Source organism: Excalfactoria chinensis, chromosome 6 (assembly GCF_039878825.1).
Source record: "Excalfactoria chinensis isolate bCotChi1 chromosome 6, bCotChi1.hap2, whole genome shotgun sequence".
NCBI lineage: Eukaryota > Metazoa > Chordata > Aves > Galliformes > Phasianidae > Excalfactoria > Excalfactoria chinensis.
The window spans coordinates 36,530,109-36,553,012 of record NC_092830.1 but is presented as its reverse complement, the minus strand read 5'-3'; the positions used below and the strand labels follow the sequence as shown (position 1 = coordinate 36,553,012).

At 44.7% G+C, this 22,904-nt stretch overlaps 1 protein-coding gene across 1 annotated transcript in view; it reads right to left on the bottom strand.

The window, feature by feature from the left end:
- Positions 1-9,709: 9,709 nt before the first annotated feature.
- Positions 9,710-22,904, bottom strand: part of MGMT (O-6-methylguanine-DNA methyltransferase) — a 123,851-nt gene continuing 110,656 nt past the window's right edge. The window contains exons 5-6 of the mRNA XM_072340258.1: positions 17,695-17,834; positions 9,710-10,918 (exon numbers count right to left, since the gene is read on the bottom strand). Of these exons, the coding sequence (XP_072196359.1) occupies positions 10,787-10,918; positions 17,695-17,834 (272 nt within the window). The 3' untranslated portion in view covers positions 9,710-10,786. The remainder of the gene's footprint in view (positions 10,919-17,694; positions 17,835-22,904) is intronic.

The window sequence follows — 22,904 nt, the reverse complement described above, 5'->3', positions numbered from 1 at the left end:
GCAAGTGGTGCTCCCTGAAACTCTACAATTACCTTAATATTCACTGAACTCGTCGTTTTTTGTTTCCTTTTCATCCAAAGTCTGTGCAGTCTCAGTAACACTAATTGCAAAGAGTCCATCACGTTGAACCTTTCAATTTCCATTCTATGATCTAGTCATTTTTCACCTTTTACTTGGCAGCTTTGGGCACATACTTAATTATCATCTTTTGGATAATAATGTACTGTTTTTTAGCAGTTCTGCTTTGTGTAGAAGTCCCTTGGGACAACCCGGAGCTCCCAGTGGGGTCACACAGCACCCACAAACGCCAGTACAGGCCTAAGGACTAACCAACATTTGCATTTCCAGCAGTACCATAATCCCATCAGCACTGGGACTGGTGGGCACTGTGTGCCACATGGATGCATCCCAGCAGCTTCCAGAGGCCTCCTCCTTTGAGATACTGGAGTGCTTGCTGCCTTGATCACAATGTTCAAAGCAAGTCCACTGCAGGAAATGGAGCATCTAAATGTCTTTGTGGTCCATTTCTCACGTTGTTTTCTGGCTTTAGGGCTGCTTTATTGATATGACCCTTCCTTAAGTGTGCAGAAATACTTAGTATCGAAATGATATTGTGAGTCAGCTCATTATCTTTAATGCAGACATCAAAGTCGCATCTTAATGGCCACAAGATTATGCATGCTTTGAAACAAACACGCATAAATTATCTGAGGACTTGAAATAATGGCAAGGAAAAAACAAAGATTCTGTCTTTCTTTCCCTTCACAGGTACCCTGACCTGCTAAGGAGCACTGCCCTGGGAAGTTCCCACTGCAGTTTCTTTTCTCAGGTTTAGAATGGAAACACGTTAGAAAGGTTTGGTTTGGGACATCACTAATTCTCACTTTCACTTTAGCTTCAATTCCAGCCATCTTGGTTAAACCGTTTCTCAATATATGGACTCACCTTCAAAAATGAACATGAACACAACATAAGTTTGCAGTTCTTTGCAAGTGGAAAATCAAAGTCAGATTTAAAAGGAGTTTACTGAAAGATTCGACCAAGGCTGACTGATACTACACCATAAGGTGCAGTGTAACAACGTGACTTTGCTGAAGACTGAAGAAGCTTTCATGGGCTTGTAAACCTTTGCATCTTACTGGGATGCCGTAGGCCCAAAAGGAGGAAGAAAAGCTGAAATTCAGGGGTCACGGGACAGGATTGATGCTTCCCATTGCTTCAAGCCAAATAGCAACCTTGTGCAGGAGACAACTCCATTAACAGAGATGCTGGCACGAAGGTATACGTAGTTGTGAAAATAACCTCCCACAAAACTCAGTGTGAGGAATATCTCACAAAAACTTCATCCCAACTCAGAGATTCAACAAGGACCAGAATTAACTGCCAGGAATTACCAGGTGATAAAGAAGTAAAACAGGGCAAAAAATCATATCCAATTTCAGTCTGCATATTGCCAACACCTCGAATCACAAAATCTGCTGGCCTATTTTCTGAACAGAAAAGACCTCCTGCTTTAAAGATTGGACAGAAAAAGGAAACTTGCAGTGAGAAGTCAAGTTGTGAGGAAAGCGAATCCATGAGGCATCCCTGGGGAGTGGAGGGAGCAGAAAAATGTGACCATCAGGTACTCACATGTCAAGAACAGACGATCTGCCCATTGTAATTAAAGAGAGAGAGATGTGCAGAAATCTCAGGTAGTGAGGAGATGCCAGGAGCCTTCAGTGGAGTGGTGGCTCCTTGCTCAGACAACGGGAGATGAGGAGGAGTCAGAAGGAGCCGGTCGGTGGCAGGGACAGCCATCCTGAGCTGACAGAGCTACCTGAGCCCTGCGCTCAACCTGCGATTAATCACACGCACACAAAGCCCTGGCTGCACCCAGCAGCCATCCTGCGTGTCACAACCTTCATGATTCCACTTGGAGCGAGACAACAGCAAGTTAAATTTCTGGATCGCTGTCACCGTGTCACACTTACAGAAGTTGCACGAGGGAACGGTCAGCAATGGGAGTAATTTGAATGGAAATGTCAGTTCTTGCAACCTGAGGTTTGAGGGAAGTGCCCTGCTATCAGCTCTGTCACACTGCTCGGTCCCACTCCTGGCCCCAACCCACTCCTTCAAAACCAAAACCAGCAACAGGGATCTAAAGCCGGAGTAATGTGACATTGAGCTCCTAACAGGTATTGGCTGAGTGAGGAATTCAGGTCTGGTCAGCACATCTCACTCTGGAAAACCTGCAGAAATTGCTATGTAAGCTTGTGCATGCCTTGTATCACACCTGTGCCAGATTCAGTCAATCCAACATGGCACACAGAACAAACCTGGCTGTGCAAACGTGCAAGAGTTTTGCCTAGTACCTGTCCCTCAGTCACACCTCCACAGTGCTGCTTCTTTGCACTTGAAAGACCAACCAACCATCCAGAGCACAACCCATGCACTGACTTACCCAGAGATTCAGAAGGAAGCAGCATTAAATCCACGTAGCTACCAAGATGGGGAGCTCTCAAACGCCTGACTTCAATCTGTTGAACACCAATTTACACCGTGCTGACTCAGAAGCATCCAAGCACAATATTTCCTCAATTTAACTAAATCACACCTGTTGCAAACACAACTCAAATGCAGGCGCAGATCTCACCTAAAAGCAATAGCAAATTAAAGCAAGAAAGCCCAGCTGTGAGTCCCCTGGCTTCCAAAGGGACACAACAGAAGGAAAGGGAGAGTGGGAATTTGTTTTGGAACAAGGAGAGATAATGGGGATAAGAGCCTCTCTTGCTTTGGGAGAATGGTAGGCGCTGTGCTCGGTGGGCACAGGTGCTGCGGTGAGCATCTCCAGCTCCAGCACATGGGCTGTCCTGTTTATTTACTCAAAATCTTGTCCAAAACAAGAGAATTGACAGCACAATGCTTGGCCTTCCTCGCTGTTCTCTTTGCTGGGAATGGCAAAGAATCCATGTTGCTGTTTATATGTTGCCCCAAGTGCCACTGACTTTGGAGTATCTCCAAGCAAAGTGAAGCAGAATTACCTTTGTTATTTTTAGTTTGAAAGAAGTGCCTTACTGAGTCAGTAAATATATACCTATCGCTATTATTTCCTTGTTTTTTTTCACATCAAACATAAATACAATGGGGGAAAAACGCTTCTACAAAACGTGAAAGGGGAGAAATGGAAAACAAGCCAAATTTAGATTTTGCCTGCAGGAGAACTGACAAACCAAGAAGCTTTCCTGGCTTCAAAACAGCTACTTAGATCACAGGTGGCTGTATTCTTAAAGGGTAAAAAGCAAAGCTATCTCTTTTTATGGTATCCTTTTCAGGCATTCTCCTCTGTCACAGACACCAGGCTTTTACGAGTGCCCAGGCAGAAGAAGCTGGATCCAGTTGTAACACTCTGTTGGACTATAAACCAATGATATTTGCTTTACCTGTGCACTATCTTCCATGGAACAAAACAACATTTACATCTGGGATCAATTTGCTTGAAATTAAAGTGCAGCTTTTATATCTCTTCTGCATCAGAAGTATAGTGTTAAGGCTATAACATACAGACAGTTACACATTACTTTGCATTGTAATATTTAGATTTGTGTCATTTTCTATCTGAAGTAAAAAGCGTCTTTAAATAAATGAGTGATCTTACACTACATATTTTATGGGCTGTGTACTCAGCAAGATCCATCTGCATTTGCAACGTGCATATACTCATCTCCAATTTAAAACTATGTATTTAGACCTTGAATTTTAATGCTTAAACTATAATGCAGTGAAGGGATAATTTGGACTGTGGCGCAGAAAAGTTCTGCTGTGTCTGAACCCAGCGCTCTGCAACCTCTTGGCAGCAGGAGGAGGCAGCTCCCAGCCCATCACTGGTGTCACCAAGCCCTCCAGCCACAGCTGCCCAGAGTCACATCCAGCCTGGCCTTGAATGCCTGCAGGGATGAGGCATCCACAGCCTCCTTGAGCAACCTGTTCCAGTGCGTCACCACCCTCTGGGTGAAAAACTTCCTCCTAAGATCCAACCTAAACCTGCCCTGTCTCAGTTTAAAACCATTCCCCCTTGTCCTATCACTGCCCACCCTCATAAACAGCCATACACATCCCCAGAACACAGCAGCTCTTGATTTCCAAGGACAATCTGGCTTTGAGCTTTCCAACCAGCTTTACCCATCACTGCTGCCTCTCCAGCAGCACATAAGGCTCGACACTTCAGTTCCTCTCTAAGTCTGACCGGCAACAATCACATATTGCAATTTTTCTATGATTTCACAAGCATTTTGGAGATGAAATACACTTCAACTGCAGCACTTTACGGGCTACCTACTGAACTTCAGTAATTATCTGGAAAAGTTTTGGTGCTTGCAAAGTTTTGCGGGTACTCCCAAATCTTAAGGAAATCACACGAGCCATTTGTAATCAAATTCCAAATAACCAAAAATATTCCGCTTTCCATCTGAACCAAACACCATTAACTTTTTAAGCTATATTTTGTATTTGGGTGAAGGTGAAAACGGACTTTTTTCTCCCTTTCTTTACATGTCATACATACACTCCAGCCTGCACCGCGCACCACCCAAACCAGACCCACAAGAACTGCACCAGACAAAACGCTGCTGGACCTCAACATCTTCTGCTCCAACTCTGGCAGAAAAGCAGCTTGTCCAGAGCTATCCTGCAGCGGTTGACACAAAGAGGTAAGACTGAAATAGAGGATGCTGCTAATATAAAAGAATCATACAGTATACCTGGTCTTTATCCTCTGCCCGGAGAAAAGAGACAAGCAATTAGTCCGTCACAGCTTCTTTGCCATACGCAGGCTGGGAAACAGATTGAAGGGGTCAAAAAATTCAGAAGGCTCCACATGATCCGACATTTGCCTTGTCACAATTTTCTTGACAACCAGAAGGTTGCAGACAGTTTGCTGGTCATCGGGAACGGCGGCGTGGGATGACTGATGGCTGAGCTGGGGACAAGCAGCCGCTCAATCAACGTCCTGCAACTCAAAATGGTGCCTTCCAACAGAACTCGGGGTTGTTTTTAGCCTGCTCATTTTAGAGGACAAACGTGATGGAGCTGCTGGAGCGTACGAACATTTCTTCATCTTGCAGCCTCTCAGTGATGCTCCTGCAGCCATAGAGGTGATCTCCAATCCAAACAATATTCAGAGGTCCGAACTTCAGTGCCTTTCTTTTTGCACTTCACTGAATTTGCAGAGCAATCTCTGCTGCAAAATACATTACAATTGTAGCAACGTTCACCAACAACACATCGGTTTTGTTTCAATTTTTGCTGTTACTTTCCAGTTTGTTGGTGGTCACGTTGAATGTAACTCATCAGAGCTCATTCTCCGTATGTGCATTTCCCATGTACACCTTTCATTACTTGCCCTGTGCCTTCAGTGCCAGCTTTGTACCCTCCTGCTGCTACCCGGATGCTGCTGCTGCACGAACAGACACTGATCCATTTGCCTTCAGCTGCTCTCTGTTTCTGACAGATATTTCTGGTGTCTGACATGCACTGCGAGGACAAGCTGTGCTTTTGTGCACGCTGCCTTTTGAAGTGCTCGCACCTTCACCTGGTGAACAGCAGCTAACCGTACGATGAGCGCGATGGGACACTGGAAGGATGATGTTTGCATACAGTTATTAAAACAAAATCCAGCCAGAGAGGCTGGCGAGGCCCTGGGCTCACTGGCCACGAAGGAGAGGAGAAATGCAGCCAGGGCTTGGTGCCAGGGCACAGCCAGAGGGCAAAGAGCTGCCCAGCCAGCCCTGCTGCTGTGGTGTTCTGGCAGGAGAACTCCGTGGTCATCCCCACATCACTATAGACAGAAACTGCCAGGTCTGCATATGGGTGAAGTGTCACCCCGAGCCCCTTAGAAGATCATCTGTAACTAGAAAGTGGTGCTGGGATTGAATGTTGCTTGCAGCACTTTGTTCAGAAAGAACAAGGACATGTTTCAGTTGGGCATCACGAGGAAAGCATTTCATTGTGGCACAGACGTGTTGTGGTTAAACACCGGAGGAGTGCTGCTTGCCCATCACTCCCTGAAATTAAATCTGCATTCACGTATCACAGTGATGCTACCTTCTAAAAGATACAGAACGTGCTTACCCAAAAAGAGCAGAAATAAGGATCATATTTGAGACTTACATTGCAAAAACTGTGGGCCACAATCTATGTCAAAATTCAGAGGAAAGCTGAGCCACGACAGCAAATTCCATAAATAAAAGCAGCGATTTTTCAAAGGATTGCATTATGGATGAATGGAAACACCATGGTTTTCACTGTTTGCTCAAACCAACCCTGGACCTGTGTGAAAAAACCCCACAGATCCCCCAGCCCATCTCCTGACCCCCAACCAACCTCAGGCAGCCATTGGCCGTGCCACGCTGCACAACAAGCACGGCCCCATCATGAATGACGAACGTGGCCAACGTTCAACAAAGACACAAGATTTCTGCAATGAACTGCCCTCAACCCTGCAGCCCCCAGCCCTAGATTTGCCGTGTCTAACCTGAGTCCTAGAGCTCACCAGCAGAGGATGGGGGACACCATGTGCTACTCTGCCCCATGTGCTCGCAGCCCTCGCTGCCACGCTCCAGGCTCCCTCGCTGTAACAAATGAAAAGCAGTGTTTAAAATAACTAAATAAGGCACTTGAAGAGGTTTTAAAAATTGATAACTCGACGTACTGTATGAGATCGATCTTAATTACCGCTCACGTGGAATTTTTTTTTTTACTTCTGGCTTTTTTCAATGGGAGCAAAAATAAAAGAGCAACCATTAACGAGAAACTTTAAAGGCTCGTTAACAATATCCTTTCATCAATCACAAGGGCTGCCAGCGTGCCGCATTCACGTCAATTTTCACCTCGTGGCCCTGCTACCAGGCTCAGGCTCCTGGTTGGCCCCACATGCATGGGTTGGCCACAGTGTGAGGCTGATGGAGCCCAGACCGCCCCGCTGTCGCCCGCCGGTGCCGCTGGGTCCAGCCCCGGCCCCACCGCGCTGCCAGCCGCCCGTTACTTCACACGGGCTGGGGGCTGGTCTGGATCAGCCCAAGGAGGGCCGATAAGGGGTGAAGGGGATGCAACCTGGACGGTGAAGCTGCGGTGCTGGAGCCAAGGATGGCCCTGTTTGCCCCTCCAGCAAAACAGCAACGTGGGGGTGAAAAAACGAATGCTTGAGAAAGATCAGATTTCTTCTTTGCCAAGAAGAGGGCACCACAAAAACAGCAAAGTTAAACTCAAATCACCTGGAAATACCAGCCTGTAAAAGAGGGACAGATTTCAGGTTTTGCTAAGACCTATCTCTGGAAAAGAAACAGAGAGAAAGCTGGGAAAAAACGCTATCTTTCCAAGCCACGCATTAATTGTATTTATTTGTTACTCATACCCTGCACATGCTATCTGAAATAAAAATAGCACACAGCCCTTTGACGAGCTGTATTTGCACATCAGTGTAACTGAAATATCCTGTGTGCTGTAATGGCAAGTGAGCGCACTGTCAGTAATATTTTCCATTGTTTTTAAAGCCAGCCGCAGCAGCTCAGACCGGAGGCACACAGCAGCCCAGCGAGGGCAGCGAGTTTTAAAGGGAAGCCTTCGACCGCGATTTCTGTTCAATTTCTGCTGGAATTATAAAAGGAATTACAATTAAATCTGTAAATGCAATTCTTTGAGGATTTTTACGTGCCTGTAAGATTCTTACTAAGCAATTACTCTTGAAATAGTACATAAATCTTACAGGGCTCCCATTGGATTACAGTGCTTTAAGTTTTTAAGCAATCTTTCTGTGGCTTTATTTTTTTATTGCATTTTCTTTTAAGGAAAGCAGGTCTTCAGCACCACCTATCACAGCAAATTAACATTTTAAAGCAGCGTGCATCTCCTTGACCTGGGAGCAACAGATATTATAAATATCATGACTTTTACATATTGTAAAACATTGGAGAAAACAATTAAATGCAATAATCTGAGAGATTTCTGGAAGAAAGAATGATCTGTGATTCTTATAGGAAACATGGGTTAAAATTACTGCCCCTTGTCTGTAATTTAATGCATTTGGAAAAAGGTAATGCTGTCCTACCAACTACATCACTGCTCATCATTCAACCAACAGGCCGTACAGCAAGTATCAAGTATTATGTACAGAGTGCACTGAGCAGCAACTTTATGGGGCAAATCATTCTGGCCCTCATCAGATGTCTAATTCCTCCAGATGACTTGGTTGGAAGAGTAGAGAGAGAGAAGAAGATTTGGGCTTATCTCTAAAAACAGCCGTGGATCTGCAATGAATTGCCCTCCTGTTTAAGATGCTTACAGTATGAGCTCATAACACAGCAAACTCTGCCTGCAAGAAAGTGACCTGTCACAATCCCCCAGCCTGGGGCCCTTCCTCATTTGGTACTGATACATAGGATGCAATCTGCATTTTTCATTCTGGCATAAAACAGTACAACCAGTGTCACTGCAGCGCTGCTGTAAATCTGACCCAGGAAACACAACGTGTTCTTTTAAAATATTTCCACTGGCCTTAGACTGGCTGCAGAGAGTGTTTTGTATGGAAAAAAGAAGGAGGGGGGTTGGAATTGACCCACCGCAAAATTCAGTTTCTTCCATGGTCAAGGGCATCTATTTCATTATAAATGTAGTTCCGCCAAAACAAATATTATTTTTGAATCTTTCATTATCTTAGTCTCTGGAAATGGGCTAAAACAGCATGTGTTGGTATTAGATGCTGCAGAGCCAGCTGTCGTGCCTGGCTGCACAGTGTCTCAATGTCAGCAGTTCAAAGCACTGCGAGGCTGAATGGGAGGAAACTTGATAGGTCAGAGGAACCCAATTCCAGGCAAAAAGAACATAGCTGTCTTGTTCCGAGTGTGGTATTTTTTTTCCTCCCCATTGCATGTGCATACACACAGAGATACGTGTTGGGATGCCAGTGTTTTAATATCTTTTCCCCACTCTGGTGTTTTCATAAACTCAGCAGTGACCTCAGCTCCATGCCACCAGCAGGCCCTGCATGGCGGGCTGAGAAGGACCCGAAACAGACCCGGCCGTGGGGTGATTTGGGCCAACAAAGGCAACAGGGCCAGGGCCAGACCCCCGCCGTCCTGCCACACCATGCCACGCTAGGGAGGGCCCAGCAGTGCCCATCAGTCACGGGCAGCTGCACGCCTAATTTGCAGCCACGCTCTCATCTGCAAACAAACCGCGCGCCTAGCGTTTGCTCCCAGGGATTTACAGTAGGGAAGGATGAATGTTAATAACCGGTGCTGGTGCTCAGCTTATCGCCACAGAGCGGGGGTTGGCGGCCTCACAGCCCAGCTATGCACATGGCTGTGTCTGCCATGCCAAGCTGGCACCTGCTGGAAGCTGAAAACAGGCACCTGAGTGGGAGAACGTGGCACAGAAGAACGCTGCGGGTGTGAATGTGGAAAAGGTTAAAGTTTACACTCGGTATCGCATCCTGCTGTTGGTATCCCGTTATAAAAAATAAAATACCCCCAAACTGTACATATTATAAGGCTATATTTTTATCCCAGGGTTCTGGTGACACGTGCAAACCACTTGAGCTTTGCTTTCGTGGTTTATATTGCCACCAGAAACCCTTGATAAAAATACAGCTTTATATTGTACAGCTGGGTATAGTTTATTTTCTCCATATATCACACACCGTGTTTTATTTATAAACATACACAAAGATACTTGTATATGCAAAGCAGTTTTTTTATTGAAGTAATTCTGAGATATCAATAATACTACATTAACTAAAGCACTGTAACGCCATAATTTCTTGGTCAGCAATGGCCTTTCCAAAGACATCTATGAAAATATGATAAACACATTAAAAAAAATCAGTATTTCCAACTTGGAATTTATGATTTTCATACTGAAAATTTCAGCTTCTGGTGGCTCACAATTTCAGAGAACCCTTTCTAAACCACCTCAGAATTCAACGCTAACATCTCTCCAATCCTTCCTGCAGAGAGGCTATGGGAAACAAAGCTTCACGCAACAGAGAAACAGCGGCGCTAAAGGAAGGCTATTGCTGATAACGATGCAACTATGATCAGCCGTTCAATACCGTGCTCAAGCTGCTCTCACCTAACTGCTTATTGCCAACATCTCAAGCAACCTACCGGCCTCTACAGCTCCACCTGCTTTTCGCAACGGTCACAAAAGCTAGATTTGTATTCCTGCCTTGAGGACTTCCCACAATCCGGAAAGAAAATCTGTGAACAAACAGCTCAACAGCCGCCACCCCAAGATTGCCCTTGGCCACACACCACAACGTGGGCTTTACTCAAAAACCATTTCAGCAGCCAGACACCAGCGGGAGGGAACCCTGGCATGGGGCTGCCCGGGGACACGCTGGCCACAAGGCCCCTTGGCCACCCAGAAGCATCCTCAGAGGGATGCCCGTGCCTCGCGTTTGCCATGCCTCTCCCATTCTCTTATCCTTACTTTAATGGACATTAAAAATAGAACAGAACAGAACCGAGGATGAGAACAAAATACATGCACAACAGGCCTGGACTGCTGCAGTCATTCTGCTGTAAAATGTAAAAACAAGAAAGGGCAGACGAGCTGCATCCCTTAGGACGCATCCCGCTTTTTTAATATAGTGGTGCCACCACACATTCCACTTCGGATGTTGCATTATATTTATATGTCACTCAAATATTTACCATTTTTCTGAATTCTGCTGGGTGCTCTGAGAGCTCGTTATAAGCCAAGATGTTGCAGTTGTGTGCCTTGGCTGTCGAGCAGCTGTGGCTGAGCCGCATCAATCTGCTAACTTCTCTTTCTGGAGCTTCTCATGTGACAAAAGCCACTCTTTCATAAGGATTCCTCCTCCGTAGTTGCCGATCTGCCCGCTGCTGCAAATCACCCTGTGGCACGGTATGATAATCGCGATCTGCAAAACACACACAAATAAGAAAGGAAGCAAAGGGTGAAGCAAAGGGGAGTGGAAGCAGAAGATGGGTGTGAAGAAGGGCTACAAGCAGTAAATCAGCTACTAAAGCAGCATTTGCCTTCCACTGTGCTGGTAGTGGCCTGGATTTAAACATCCAGGTTAAAGGCTGAGCTGGAGACTCCTGTCCACCTGTGAGGAGGATGCAGGAGTGTTACACAAAGAGCTCTTTTCTTTCTGAGCCTGTTTCCCTTCAGGGTACAGACTATCCTGCAATGCCAATGGGCTCTGATAACCACCCAGCTGTTAGGGGAAAGCATCCAGAGAAATGCTATCACATAAAAATGATGTAACATCTTAAAATAGGTAAAACCCACGCATAAAACCCCCTATGTAAAATCTTCTACAGAAGAAGTGCATATTCAGGCCCCAGAACTGCAGTACCTTGGCCTGCACCTAACAATATGAAGCTAATGGGATGAATTACGGTTGCATTGCCCATGCTCTCAAGCGCACTGGCAGACACCTCCCACCCTGCAGGGACACTACGTGATCCTACACATCCTGTGAGCAGAACCATCCCCAGCTCCCGGCTCTGGGGATGCTGTGCAGCCAAGGCATGCAGCCACGCTCCCCGGGGAGGGCAGTGCTGAGCATGCTGATGGGCAATGCCTTCCCCCTTGGAGCTCTGCTCCTGCCAGGGGATGCCTCTGTGCGGGCGGTATTTGGGTTGGATGGGATGTTTCATGGGATAAAAGGAAAGAGCATCATTTCAGACCATGCAGCACATGTGGGCATCCGTGCTATTGCAGCAAGCTGATTTTCACAGAACGAGACATCTACAGCCAGTGCCACAAAACATACACATGGAGGTAATGGGCAACTATTAACAGCCACGTCAGGGTTAGGAGAGGCTGCTTTCCTGCCAAAGGGACCAGTAAAAACACTAGAGCAGCACTTCCATGAGTGAGCTCCATGAGTCTCTCAGCTCCTGCAGCCAATTCCTCTTCCCTCTAAAGCACCTCAACGCGTGCTGCTGAAAAATTCCATATAAGAACAAGGCATTATTTATTATTTAACAGCAAGTCAATCCAAAATGGGTTGTGAATTTTTAAAACCTACAACAGGAGAGATTTAATTCACACCTAGCCAATTTAAGAACTTCTTCTCATGCCTCCTCCTTTGTATCATTTATAGCCAAATGCCAGGGATTCCGAAAGATCAATGCAAGAAGTTACATAATGGGCTGGTAATGCAGAGAAGTACATAAACAGACTTCTTTTTTTTTTTTTTTTTCCTTTTTAATCGCAGGTGATTATCATAGTTGAAGTACACATCATAAAAAATGCAATACATCATCTTTAATCACACAGTGTGCGTTCTGGTAACTACAGAGTAATTCAATTGCAATGACAGACCTGTGAGAAGAATAACTTAGTAAAAGTGTGGGTATTTTAAGTGTAAGTATATCCATTTATCTATATATACATACGCACAAACTCTGTACAGACTTACCTTTCTCTCATATTTATTTCAGTAAAGCTCCAGCTGTGCTCTCATTTGAGCCAAAGAGTCAGAGGCCCGGATAGCTACAGGCCGGACCTTTGGAAACTATTATGGGGCAGTTCTTTTGTTATGGATAAGTAATTTAGATGGCTGAAGTTTTAAATCTTTTTTAAATCTGAGCCCCAAAGCCATCACATTAAAATGGAATACACGTAGGTGCTCACTGTTAATTCAGGTTTAATAACAAATGCTTCTAATAGATGCTTTACTTGGAGTCAGTGATGCCATGAGTGAATCAGGCATCCTCAACAAAGTTCCAACCCCCTGCTATGTACAGAGTCACCAGCCACCAGCCCAGGCTGCCCAGAGCCACATCCAGCCTGGCCTTGAATGCCTGCAGGGATGGGGCATCCACAGCCTCCTTGGGCAACCTGCTTCCAGGTTTCCCTGGAGCCTTCTCTTCTCCAAGCTAAACAAGCCCATTTGCCATGCTATGCTAGAGATTAAGCAGAGGAATTGATGAACCTCCTTTCTAGGGTAGGTGTTGAGCTGGCAGAGCTGCAGAAACACTGCTTTAATGCTGGTCGAATGGCTGTAGTTGGAAAACACAGACACCAGGATGAAGGGTATGAAATAGGGCATCTTCCATGCGCAAAAGAAAGAATTTCACACCAAGTTTGTCCTAACACATGAAAGCGCACATCTCATCCTCTGCAGCATCGGATACAAAAGAGAACGGGCTACAGAGGTCGCATGGGCTCTGTAATTTAAAAATATTGAACATTGCTTCAGTTTGGCTTAATTGTGATGACAACTTTCAGACTACTAAAATAATTAAACCTGCTAAAATTTATTAGGGCCCTAAGGACATTTTAGAGGTAGAACTACCCTAGTCTGGAGCTTTAATGCCTCGGCTACATTTAATGTAATTTTTATCAATAACCAAGCAGCTCATAATATTATAGCTCCACTGAAATCCTCACGCTGTGAAATCTAATTCATCTAACACATGAATCCATCACTTACACAGACCCTATCTCAAACGCTATAAAACTTCCAAACCCATAGATTTGTCTCCAACAAAAATAACATGAAGGGGCCTTTCAATCAATAGCAGAATCCCTCTGATTCGGGCACCAGCTGAATATTTTCTCCAACTTTGCTTTTGTTCTTCTGGGTAGAGGCCCACAAGGGAAAGAGCTTGTTTTCACTCGCAACCTCATCAATACCTAAATCCTGGTGAACAAGTGACACTGAGAAGCTGTAATCAATAGCTCCCTGTGCGTTTTTTCTTCTGGTCAAATGGTTCAGCACTACTGACAGCCCTGACACTCAGAACATGATGCTAAATCTTTATCAACAGCCATCTGGGTGACTGGCAGAACAAGACTCGGGTGGTCATTAACGCTCATGGCAATCTGTGAATAAACTAACTCCTCAATAATGCGTTTGTTTAGAAAAAGGTGGGGAAAAAAACTCCCTGCACAAGGTATCGATTGCCTTTGAACTGCATTTAGCAAATTCCATCTGAGGATGCAGCAGCGCAGCGCTCCGCCGCGGTGCTCCGCTTGTTAAGAGTTCTCAATTTGACGCAATGGAAAACCAACCGTCCTATTATACTGCCTGACGGACTGGAGACTTGCAGAAAGCTGCCAAACTGTCAAAAACAGATCAGCCGGGCCATAATGGAAACAGCTGAAATATCAAGTTATAACATACAACAAGAATCACACTTAGCAAAAAATAATCTTCCAGTTTGCTCACGTCCTATCGCTTTTTCTCCCCCTGTTCCCTCACAGAAACAAATACCGTAATGCGAAGCAGCATGGGTCCATCTTTACTGCTAGCCACCTAAGGAATTAATGCACAAGTGGTTTTATGTGTTTGCAACATTTCAAATCCATACTTCACAGTCTTCTCATAAACGCACAATTACTCCTTTCACTCTCATATGTTTAAACTATTTTGGCTGAATAATATCCCTGACTCTCCAAAGCTCGAGCTCAGCATCATGGCAGACACTTAGCTCTGTTTGAACCTAAACAATAACACCACTGGATCGAATATAAAAAAACGTATGCAGCTATTAGTGCTGTTAACACACTGCTGAAGACGTCTTATTTAAGCCACAGAACAGTCATTTAGGATGGCCTTGGACTAATCAGCCCAACATTCGCCATTTCCCATGAGTCTCTGTGATTTCTTTTTGATCCTCCTATACTAGTCTAATGAGATTTTTAATTGAACTTTATGGGTTCCCTTTGAGGACCACAGACCTTGCAGTCAATCTGAACCGCAGTAAAGTATTTGAAGTTTTTCTTGCAAAAGGTGAGCCATCCCCATCATGTCCTTGGCATAAATTGAGGCGAGGATGTCGCATCTTTCAGCTGCTGCTGGCACCTCTTCCACCTTCTCATAAATTTGAAGGTCACTGTATGAATTATGGGAAGCAACCCCACTACAAAGGGAAACCTGTAGAATGCACACTACCAAAATTAAACACCGACACATGATTTGTAGAAGGGAGAAACGTTCTGGTATTTCCTGGAGAAATGCTAAGATACACAACTCAGCACAATAATTCACTAACAGCACAACGTCTGCATCCAGCTCCACTCTATTCCAAGCCCTCATTTTTACCTCTATTTCTATCCTCATTAAATCACCATTATAATACAGTCACCATGCTCTAACTTAGCCCTTTAATCAAGGAAGCATCTCAAGGTGCAAACAACTCGACCATTTTGCAAAGCCTCCGCAGCCACCATTAATAGCCGCATTCACTGAAGCTTCAGTTTCTCTCCTGTGAACAAACCTCACTAATCTGTTGCTTAACAGAACACCACATTGCTGCTACAATTTCCAGCAAACCCAACTCAAACCCAGAATTTACAGGGGGAGACGTTGCTAACACCACAGTTCTTTGAATTCTTTGCTGCTGCTTTAATGATGCTGTGGTTCGCATGACGGGCTCAGTCTAATGATCTGTTGAGGTAGATTTAAAGCCCAATATCTCATCTGATCAACAAACTTCAAGTGTGTTTATACATGAAAACGTTCACAGGTACGCCAAAATTCGATACGTGCAGCACACTGCCATACAAACAAGCATAACGTCTAATGGATTTAAGCTTCTAAGCTCAATAGAGAAGTATACAGTGATGTTTTAAGCGTGTATCAGGCTTCTGTATGAAGCAGTTCATATGAGCAGCATAAAGATGCGTTCCGTCAATACACCGTATTGCACTTGACAACACAAACTATTTTAATACGATGGAATGCTTTCCAATATAATCTGCTGTACATTAAGAGAAGGTAATACAATGCAAACCTACAGGAAACAGTTCTCAAAGAATAACAATACAGTGTTGTGCAAAAGGATATGTAATTGCTATTGCCTAGAAATGTACCCTGCTTTGCCCTCAGGCTGCAGTGGAGCAGCAGCATCCAAAGCAGCGGTAACAGCAGGTTGTGGTGTGAAAATCCCTGCTTTTTCCCCCGTGAGGAAGGATGAAAATAGTTCTGGAAATAGACAGCAAAGCTACTGCAATTTGTTCTTAAATGGGGTCCTACCTTATTTTTGTTATTTCCCATCCCTTACTATGGCTAGAGTGATTTCTGTCCCCAGAACATTTTTAATTGTATTATAGATACTAATGTATAGCTTCAGGGAAAAAAGAGCTCTATTAATATAATACTACTCCAATATTTCATAATAGAAAGCAAGCTGATGATACCATAATGACATCCTTGCCTGTTCCAAAACACGTTTTTATTACTAGACATCTCCTGTAGTTAATCTGCAATTTCACACACGTTCCATGTGCAATCACAAACACACTCCTTATGCCCTTCACTGGGAGCCCCTTCTCACAATGTATTTTCCATACAAATCTTATGCTGTCTTTCAGAATGGTGAGTCATGACGCGCAGGCTGACTCTGCGTAACATGCAGATTGATTTTATGAATGGAATGAAACACAAGGATATTATATGGTGGCAACGTAAAAAGCCCCCAGCCTCATTATTTCTGCATGGAGAGCCACAAGTTCTTCTGAAAACAGGTTCCTGAATCTGCTTTACAACTACATGTTGCAGTCTTCTATGTATCTCATTAAAGGAAAAAAATGGGAGAACTGAGTGCAGAAACGACAGAGAAGGTCAAAGATGGAGAAAACACTGGAGAAAAGAGAAGCATTTGGATATGGAAAGACACGTGTTGCCAAGGGCAAGTGCTAGCGTGGGAAAATAAGGTGTAGAATGGCCAAAAAAGGCCACAATCTTATGAACAGAAATCTGTTTGTTTGTTTGTTTTTTCCCTACTTCATAAAAGGTAAGGAATGAGGGAATGTGCAAAGCTAGGCACAGGGGCACCCCCTTCTCCCTCTCTCTCCCTCTCCTTTGCACAGTTACAAAGCAGTACTGCAGGGTGAGGAATCAACTTCCCTCCTCCTGCCTCCTGCAGTGCACTGCTATTCTCACTGCAGCCCAGTCACTCCCTAATTCAGGACTGAGCTTCCTCCAAGGGGATCCAAACACAGCCCAACCAGTGGGCCCAAACGCAGTAGCACTGATTCCCACCAGCTTCACTTCGAGTGATCAGTGTGTTTCTGGTGCATAAGTAACATCTGAAAATCCAGACCCTGACAGTCAAAAGGGAAAGATAATTACTGGGAAAATGGAAAGAGACTTAGTACTTTAACACATGGTTTCTCCAAAATCAACAGGTGCAGCCTAGAGTTGCTCTCGGTTCAGGTGACCCACCTTTATCTGTCTAATGGAGAAATGCCACTTACAGCTCAATCCCAGTGCACAGGAAAAAAAAAGATTAAAAATTCAGGTGTGTGTTATTGACATGAACTGAAATCCCTCCCCTTCCACACTCCCAGAAGCCCATCCCTAACAGCAGCCCATCCCAGCCGGCAATGCTTCCACAGCTCCTCATGTCCTGACAAAGGATGTTGGTGCTGAGTGACAAAAGATTTCCCTTTCCCAATATGTCAGAAAGTTTGAGAGCAACAAAATACGCACAGGCCGATGAATTAAAAGAAGCGCAGAGTTCCTTTTCCCAACCTAACACTGTAAATGGTAGGGCATAAATCACATTAAACCTGGTTGTGCATTATTGCTGATTAAAAACACTTACTGACCTTATTACTCATGGTAGACCAGTTTTCATAGCAGATAAATTTAATCTAATGACATTTAGCCCAGAAAGCTCTCTAAATCCACCACCTTCCATCAACTTTATTTGAGAGTTGACACGAACTTACGGGATTGTTCCTCATTGCTCCTCCCACCGCTCTCGCTGCTCGGCTGTTGCCCGCTCGCTCTGCTAATTGCTGGTAAGAAATGGCCTCTCCGAACTTCACTTCCCTCAGCAGGGTCCACAACACCTCTTTGGTGAATGAATCTGCAAATAAAGAGAGGACTGTTGGTACGTATGCATGGCTGGATAAACAAGGAGACGAAATACTCCAAAGACCCAGTGCGAAGCACAGCCTCAATGGCAACCTTCTACTTTAAATTTAAACAGCCCTAAGACACCGTCCTGTTATCGTGTCCTATATTACTATATTTAAATACATGATTATTAGAAAGAGCGCTTCAAGTAACCGATCGCTATAAAAAAAAGGATTTAAAGCTTTGATTTTCCTATAGTTTTAATTTGCTTCAAGTGCAATTATCCCGCTAACACATACAATGCGGTTTTTCCATTAAATTGGCAGAGCATAAATTAGCATAGAGTCAAATTAAAAAGGGAAGAAATAACCGGCTCTACCTATTTCACAAAGCCCTCGCATCTCCAGCTCATTTCCAACTTCAGCTGGGACGTGTGGCAGAAGAAGCCCTAGAGCCAATGGACCTGTATTATCCTGGCTGACTGCATTTTATAGCTGAGCCCCCCAAGCTACTGCTCAGCATTCCAGACATTACGAAACGTAAGGACTGGCTGCGACCTTGAATGTACGGCAGGTCCTCAATGACACGGGGCTCTGCAAAAAGAAAAACAACATAAGGTACCTTCCGTTCTTTTAATTTTAATTCACCAGCAAATTGCTTCTAAGCATTCCAATAGCTGAGATAATGAATAAGCAAAATGCATGAGCTTCGTTCTGTAGCTCAGAGCTTTACCTTCCGAGCTCAGGACCGGTTGACAAAAGGACAACCAATAGCTGCTCTAAGTAGGGTTTGATACCCATTGCTCTTCCAAAGCATCTGTAAAACTGCAGATCTGACTAGTGAATAACTCAGAGGAGCGAGCTGGCAAAGAGAAAGAAAGAGGCCCTCTGCCCTGTTGTGAGACTCACTTGGCAGAGAAACAAACTGATTTGCAACATTTCTCCTCTCTAGTTGTCAAGAAAGACATTGATTACGTTACACAGGCAAATGTGATTTTGTTCTTAAAGGAAACCCATACACCGTTATGGATGTGTTAAATAATAAAAATCACTTCTTAACTCAACGGAATGATAATCACTTCATTGAAAAAAATCTGTTTAGTCTTTATTATAACATTAAGCAAATTAAACATCAGCATAATCCAGGTGATACGAGAAAAGGGTCATCAAAGAAATTAACTTTGTTGTTCATTAATTTACATGGATTAGTAGAGGGCAAAGAGATAGCAAATCTGCTCCAGTTTTTTATGATATAATTTCAAACTGTACACCATTTGTGGCAGTAGGGTGACTTTGGGGTTAATCAGACTGATTTGTCCTTTTAATTGCTTTCTATTCAAAGAAAATTCATTAGATAATGTTCTCTTCAAAATTCATGAATCAATTTAACTGAAGAAACCACATTAACAGCTTTGGGTTCATTAGCACAAGCAGTTGTGTTACTAGCTGATTGCTAGGAGGGTTTCCTTAGGCAAACAGATTTTGTTTACCGTCGTTTCTTCAGATAGGTTCCTTTCACACCAAACCGTGGCTTCTTATTTCTATTTCCTCTCCTCAAGCCAATGAGATCTGTGCTGACCTCAGCACTTGGGGGCTCAGGGAATCCCTGCCCAGTGCCCTCCCCGAGGCACACACTGTGCAGGGAGTGCACACTGCTGCTGTGCCCTGCTCCCCCAGTGGAGCTGGTGGCAGCGAGGCACCCTCAGCGTCCCACTCCTGTGCCATGAGCCTGGATCGCACAATCATTCAAGTTGGAAAAGCCCTCTGAGACCCACAGCCCACCTCCTCAGTGCCACATCCCTGTGGCTCTGAACACCTCCATGGATGGATGGGGACTGCTCACCCCTGGGCAGCTGTGCCAGCTCCTGGCCGCTCTCTGGAGAACAAACTGTTCCTAACACTCAACCTGATTCTCCCCCAGTGCAATGCGAGGCCATCACCTCTCGTCCTATTGCTGTTGCCTGGGAGCAGAGACCAACTCTCCTCTCAGGACACTGTAGAGAGCCTTACAGCCTCCCCAGAGCCCCCTTTCCTCCACCCTGTACAACCCCAGCTCCCTCAGCTGCTCCCCATGAGAGCTGCGCTCCAGATCCCACACAGTTTTGTTGCCTCCTCAGGATGAAGCAGAACTGGGAGCACAGCAGCTGCATCCCAGCATGGCCGTGGCCAGCCTGCAGAGCACCCTGCAGCCCACTACAATGCAGCATCATGGAACCAGCCTGCCTCGACATGCAGGACAGATTATCTTCCAGAGACAGCACATCTGTCACGAGAGGATACGTACTCTATCCACACCGACATAAAACACCAGAAGTTATAGTTCAAAATAATGAAATATTTAGCAATCATGCACATCATTTTATAAATGTATCTGAAAACTCAATTTCATCCTGTAGGGAGCAAATGCATTAATTAGTTTAAACGGCTCTAACAGACACTGCCAAATACTGTTATTAAACTGTCTGCAAGTGTTAGTGCCTGTAAGCACAACCTTCCCAAATTAGATGGCTGAACTTTCACCAATTTCTGACGTGTGCCAACATTTTATGCTGCTAAGTATCATTATAAAATGCTGTAAAATCCACACATAAAAATTAACGCCCACGTTTGCTCTACAGAAACACTTAAAGCCGTGCGAGTTTGGGCTGGTTGCTAACTGGAGAGGCAACGCAGTCAAAGCAGAGGCTGAGCTGCATCCACAGGAGCATCACTCCAAGTCCCCAGACCCTTCACAGCCAAGGGGTTCTGGTTCACTCTGAGTTACCAGCACTGCTGGATGCTGCTGCTCAGTGAATATGAGCAGTGTATTGGGTCCTGTATCAGGATGCACAACTCCCAGACCTCCATGGAATCACAGGAGCTGCCAAAGGGGCAAGGGGACATGTTTGTCAGTCCTGACAAGTGCACTGTAAGTTGAGCAGAGTAATGCATCATCAAGCCAAGCTGACCTGAAATTATCACTTAAAGATTAGTTATCAGTCTTTAAAAGGGGAAGATTTAGGTCAGATGCAATGAGGAAATCCTTCGTGCACAGGCAGTGTGGCCCTGGCAATGCTGCCCAGAGCTGTGGGTGCCCATTGTGAGAGGTGCCCATCACCATGGCTGGGCTCTGGAAGCCTCAGCATGGATGGGGGGGGCACTCAGCCCACGGCATAAAGGGGCTGGAATAGTTCCAACCCAACCATTCTGTGGTTCTGTGGTCCTATGAAAGGAGGAACTCATGCTGCATCTGCTGCTAATGCTGGGCTGCTTCAGGTCACTCACAACAGCCTTAGGTCTTAATTCTCCAAATAAACCCACTCCCTCCACATGGTTAAGAGAGCGAAAATCAAGTTTGCTTTAGCCCTGACTGCATCATAACTTCTTTCCCAAGTAATTGGAGGTGGCAATTAGCACAGAGCAACGTGGCACAGCAGCAATCAGGCAGTGGTTAGTAATGGGAGCGGACAGCTGGGTGCTGTGGGCAGCAGGGACAGAGCTGACGGTGACAAGGGTTGGCCATGTGTCTGCCTCTCCTGCTGCAGACCTGGGGGCAAGGGAGGTTCAGAAGATGCACCTTCTGATTTTGCCTCCTTTTTAACAACTAAAAGTAGTTCTCAATCATCTTTGCTGGGAATCCTGTTTTTCTGTTTGTTTTTTCTTTTCCCAAAGAAAACAACCAGCACTCAGCCCCTCTCCACACCTTTTCCTGTGGACAGGAAATCCAACTGCCCCAGATAACTTGTGTTTGTTTTTATCCTTACCTGTTTTCACCATAATTACTACAGTTAAACCTGGTGCAGGATCGCAGCACGGTTGGGTTGCCATTATCAGTTCAAACATTACAGGAAGTGTAGTTTAGACAGTGTGGTGACAGCCCGTAGAACTGCCCGTATGTACCATTACAACGGGAAAAAAAACAGATAAGATGGCTTAAAACCAGGGCTGTGGCAAACATTGGGGCAAATCACTGACAGGAGACTCTGAACTTCTGCTGTTGCCATCTTCATGAGTGATATTAACGTCTTACAGAGATAGAAGGCACCTACCTGTGAATGTTAAACTCTATGGCTGTTGAAACAGCTGAAGCAAAGCTGAGATCCTGGCTATTTTCCATGACTGATTTTTATGAGTGAAGATGCGAAGATAACCGAATTACTTTAGAGTACGCATTTCTGAATGGAAACAAGCAACTACCAAGTTTGCAGTTAAAAGGACAGTTATAAAAGTGGAGAATAAAAAAACTTATTTAACATAGGTAGGTAAGTATAGGCAAGATGTGAGCAATATTCACCTGGGCTCTACCCACCAATGGGGACTTACAATTACTTGAGGTTGTGTTTCTAGCCCCTACTTTCTGAATTAAAGCATTGATTAAAACACAAGCTGCAGCAGAGCCCCTGATGGCACAATGCAGGTGCTGTCCCTCTGCCATCTGAGCAGGCATGGGAAAGGACAAACATGGGGAAGGGGAGGGCTTTCAGCATGCATTCACTGTGTGTTTGCTTTTCTACGCAATACATAGTATATAATATCAACATATCTATAACCTATAAGCACGCCGCATATTTACATCACCTAGGTGAAAATTTTATCATTAATCTTTAAAACACAAATCTAGGTAACGTGGCCACGCTATGATAAAACCCAATTAATGGGAACTGTTTCTGATCTGTAGTTTAACACACTTTTAAATGCAGCTCCCTTCAGACTGTTGAAGGGTTGTAGGGCCAAATTCTATCCTTAGAAGCAAGTAACTCTCTCTGGACTTAATCCAGCAGTATTTCTTCAGGTTAAACTCCCTGGAAGTCAGTGGATGTTTTACTCGAGTAATAACTGTTATTCTGACCCATTTTTGAGCAGTAGTTTTAATAGCAGCTTTCCATGCACTTACCAGAACAGAGTATAATTTTAGAGCTAATGGAAATGAGCAGATAAGTCTGATGCTCGGCACCAACCCTTTACATCCCCTGCCTACACCACACTGCAAACTGCCCCAGAATCCCACTTCCAAACCCAAGCAAGCCTCCCTGCAAAACAATGACTCCTTACACATAAGCAATTTCAGCTAAGCTAAAGATCCAAGCAGGACCTTGAGTGCC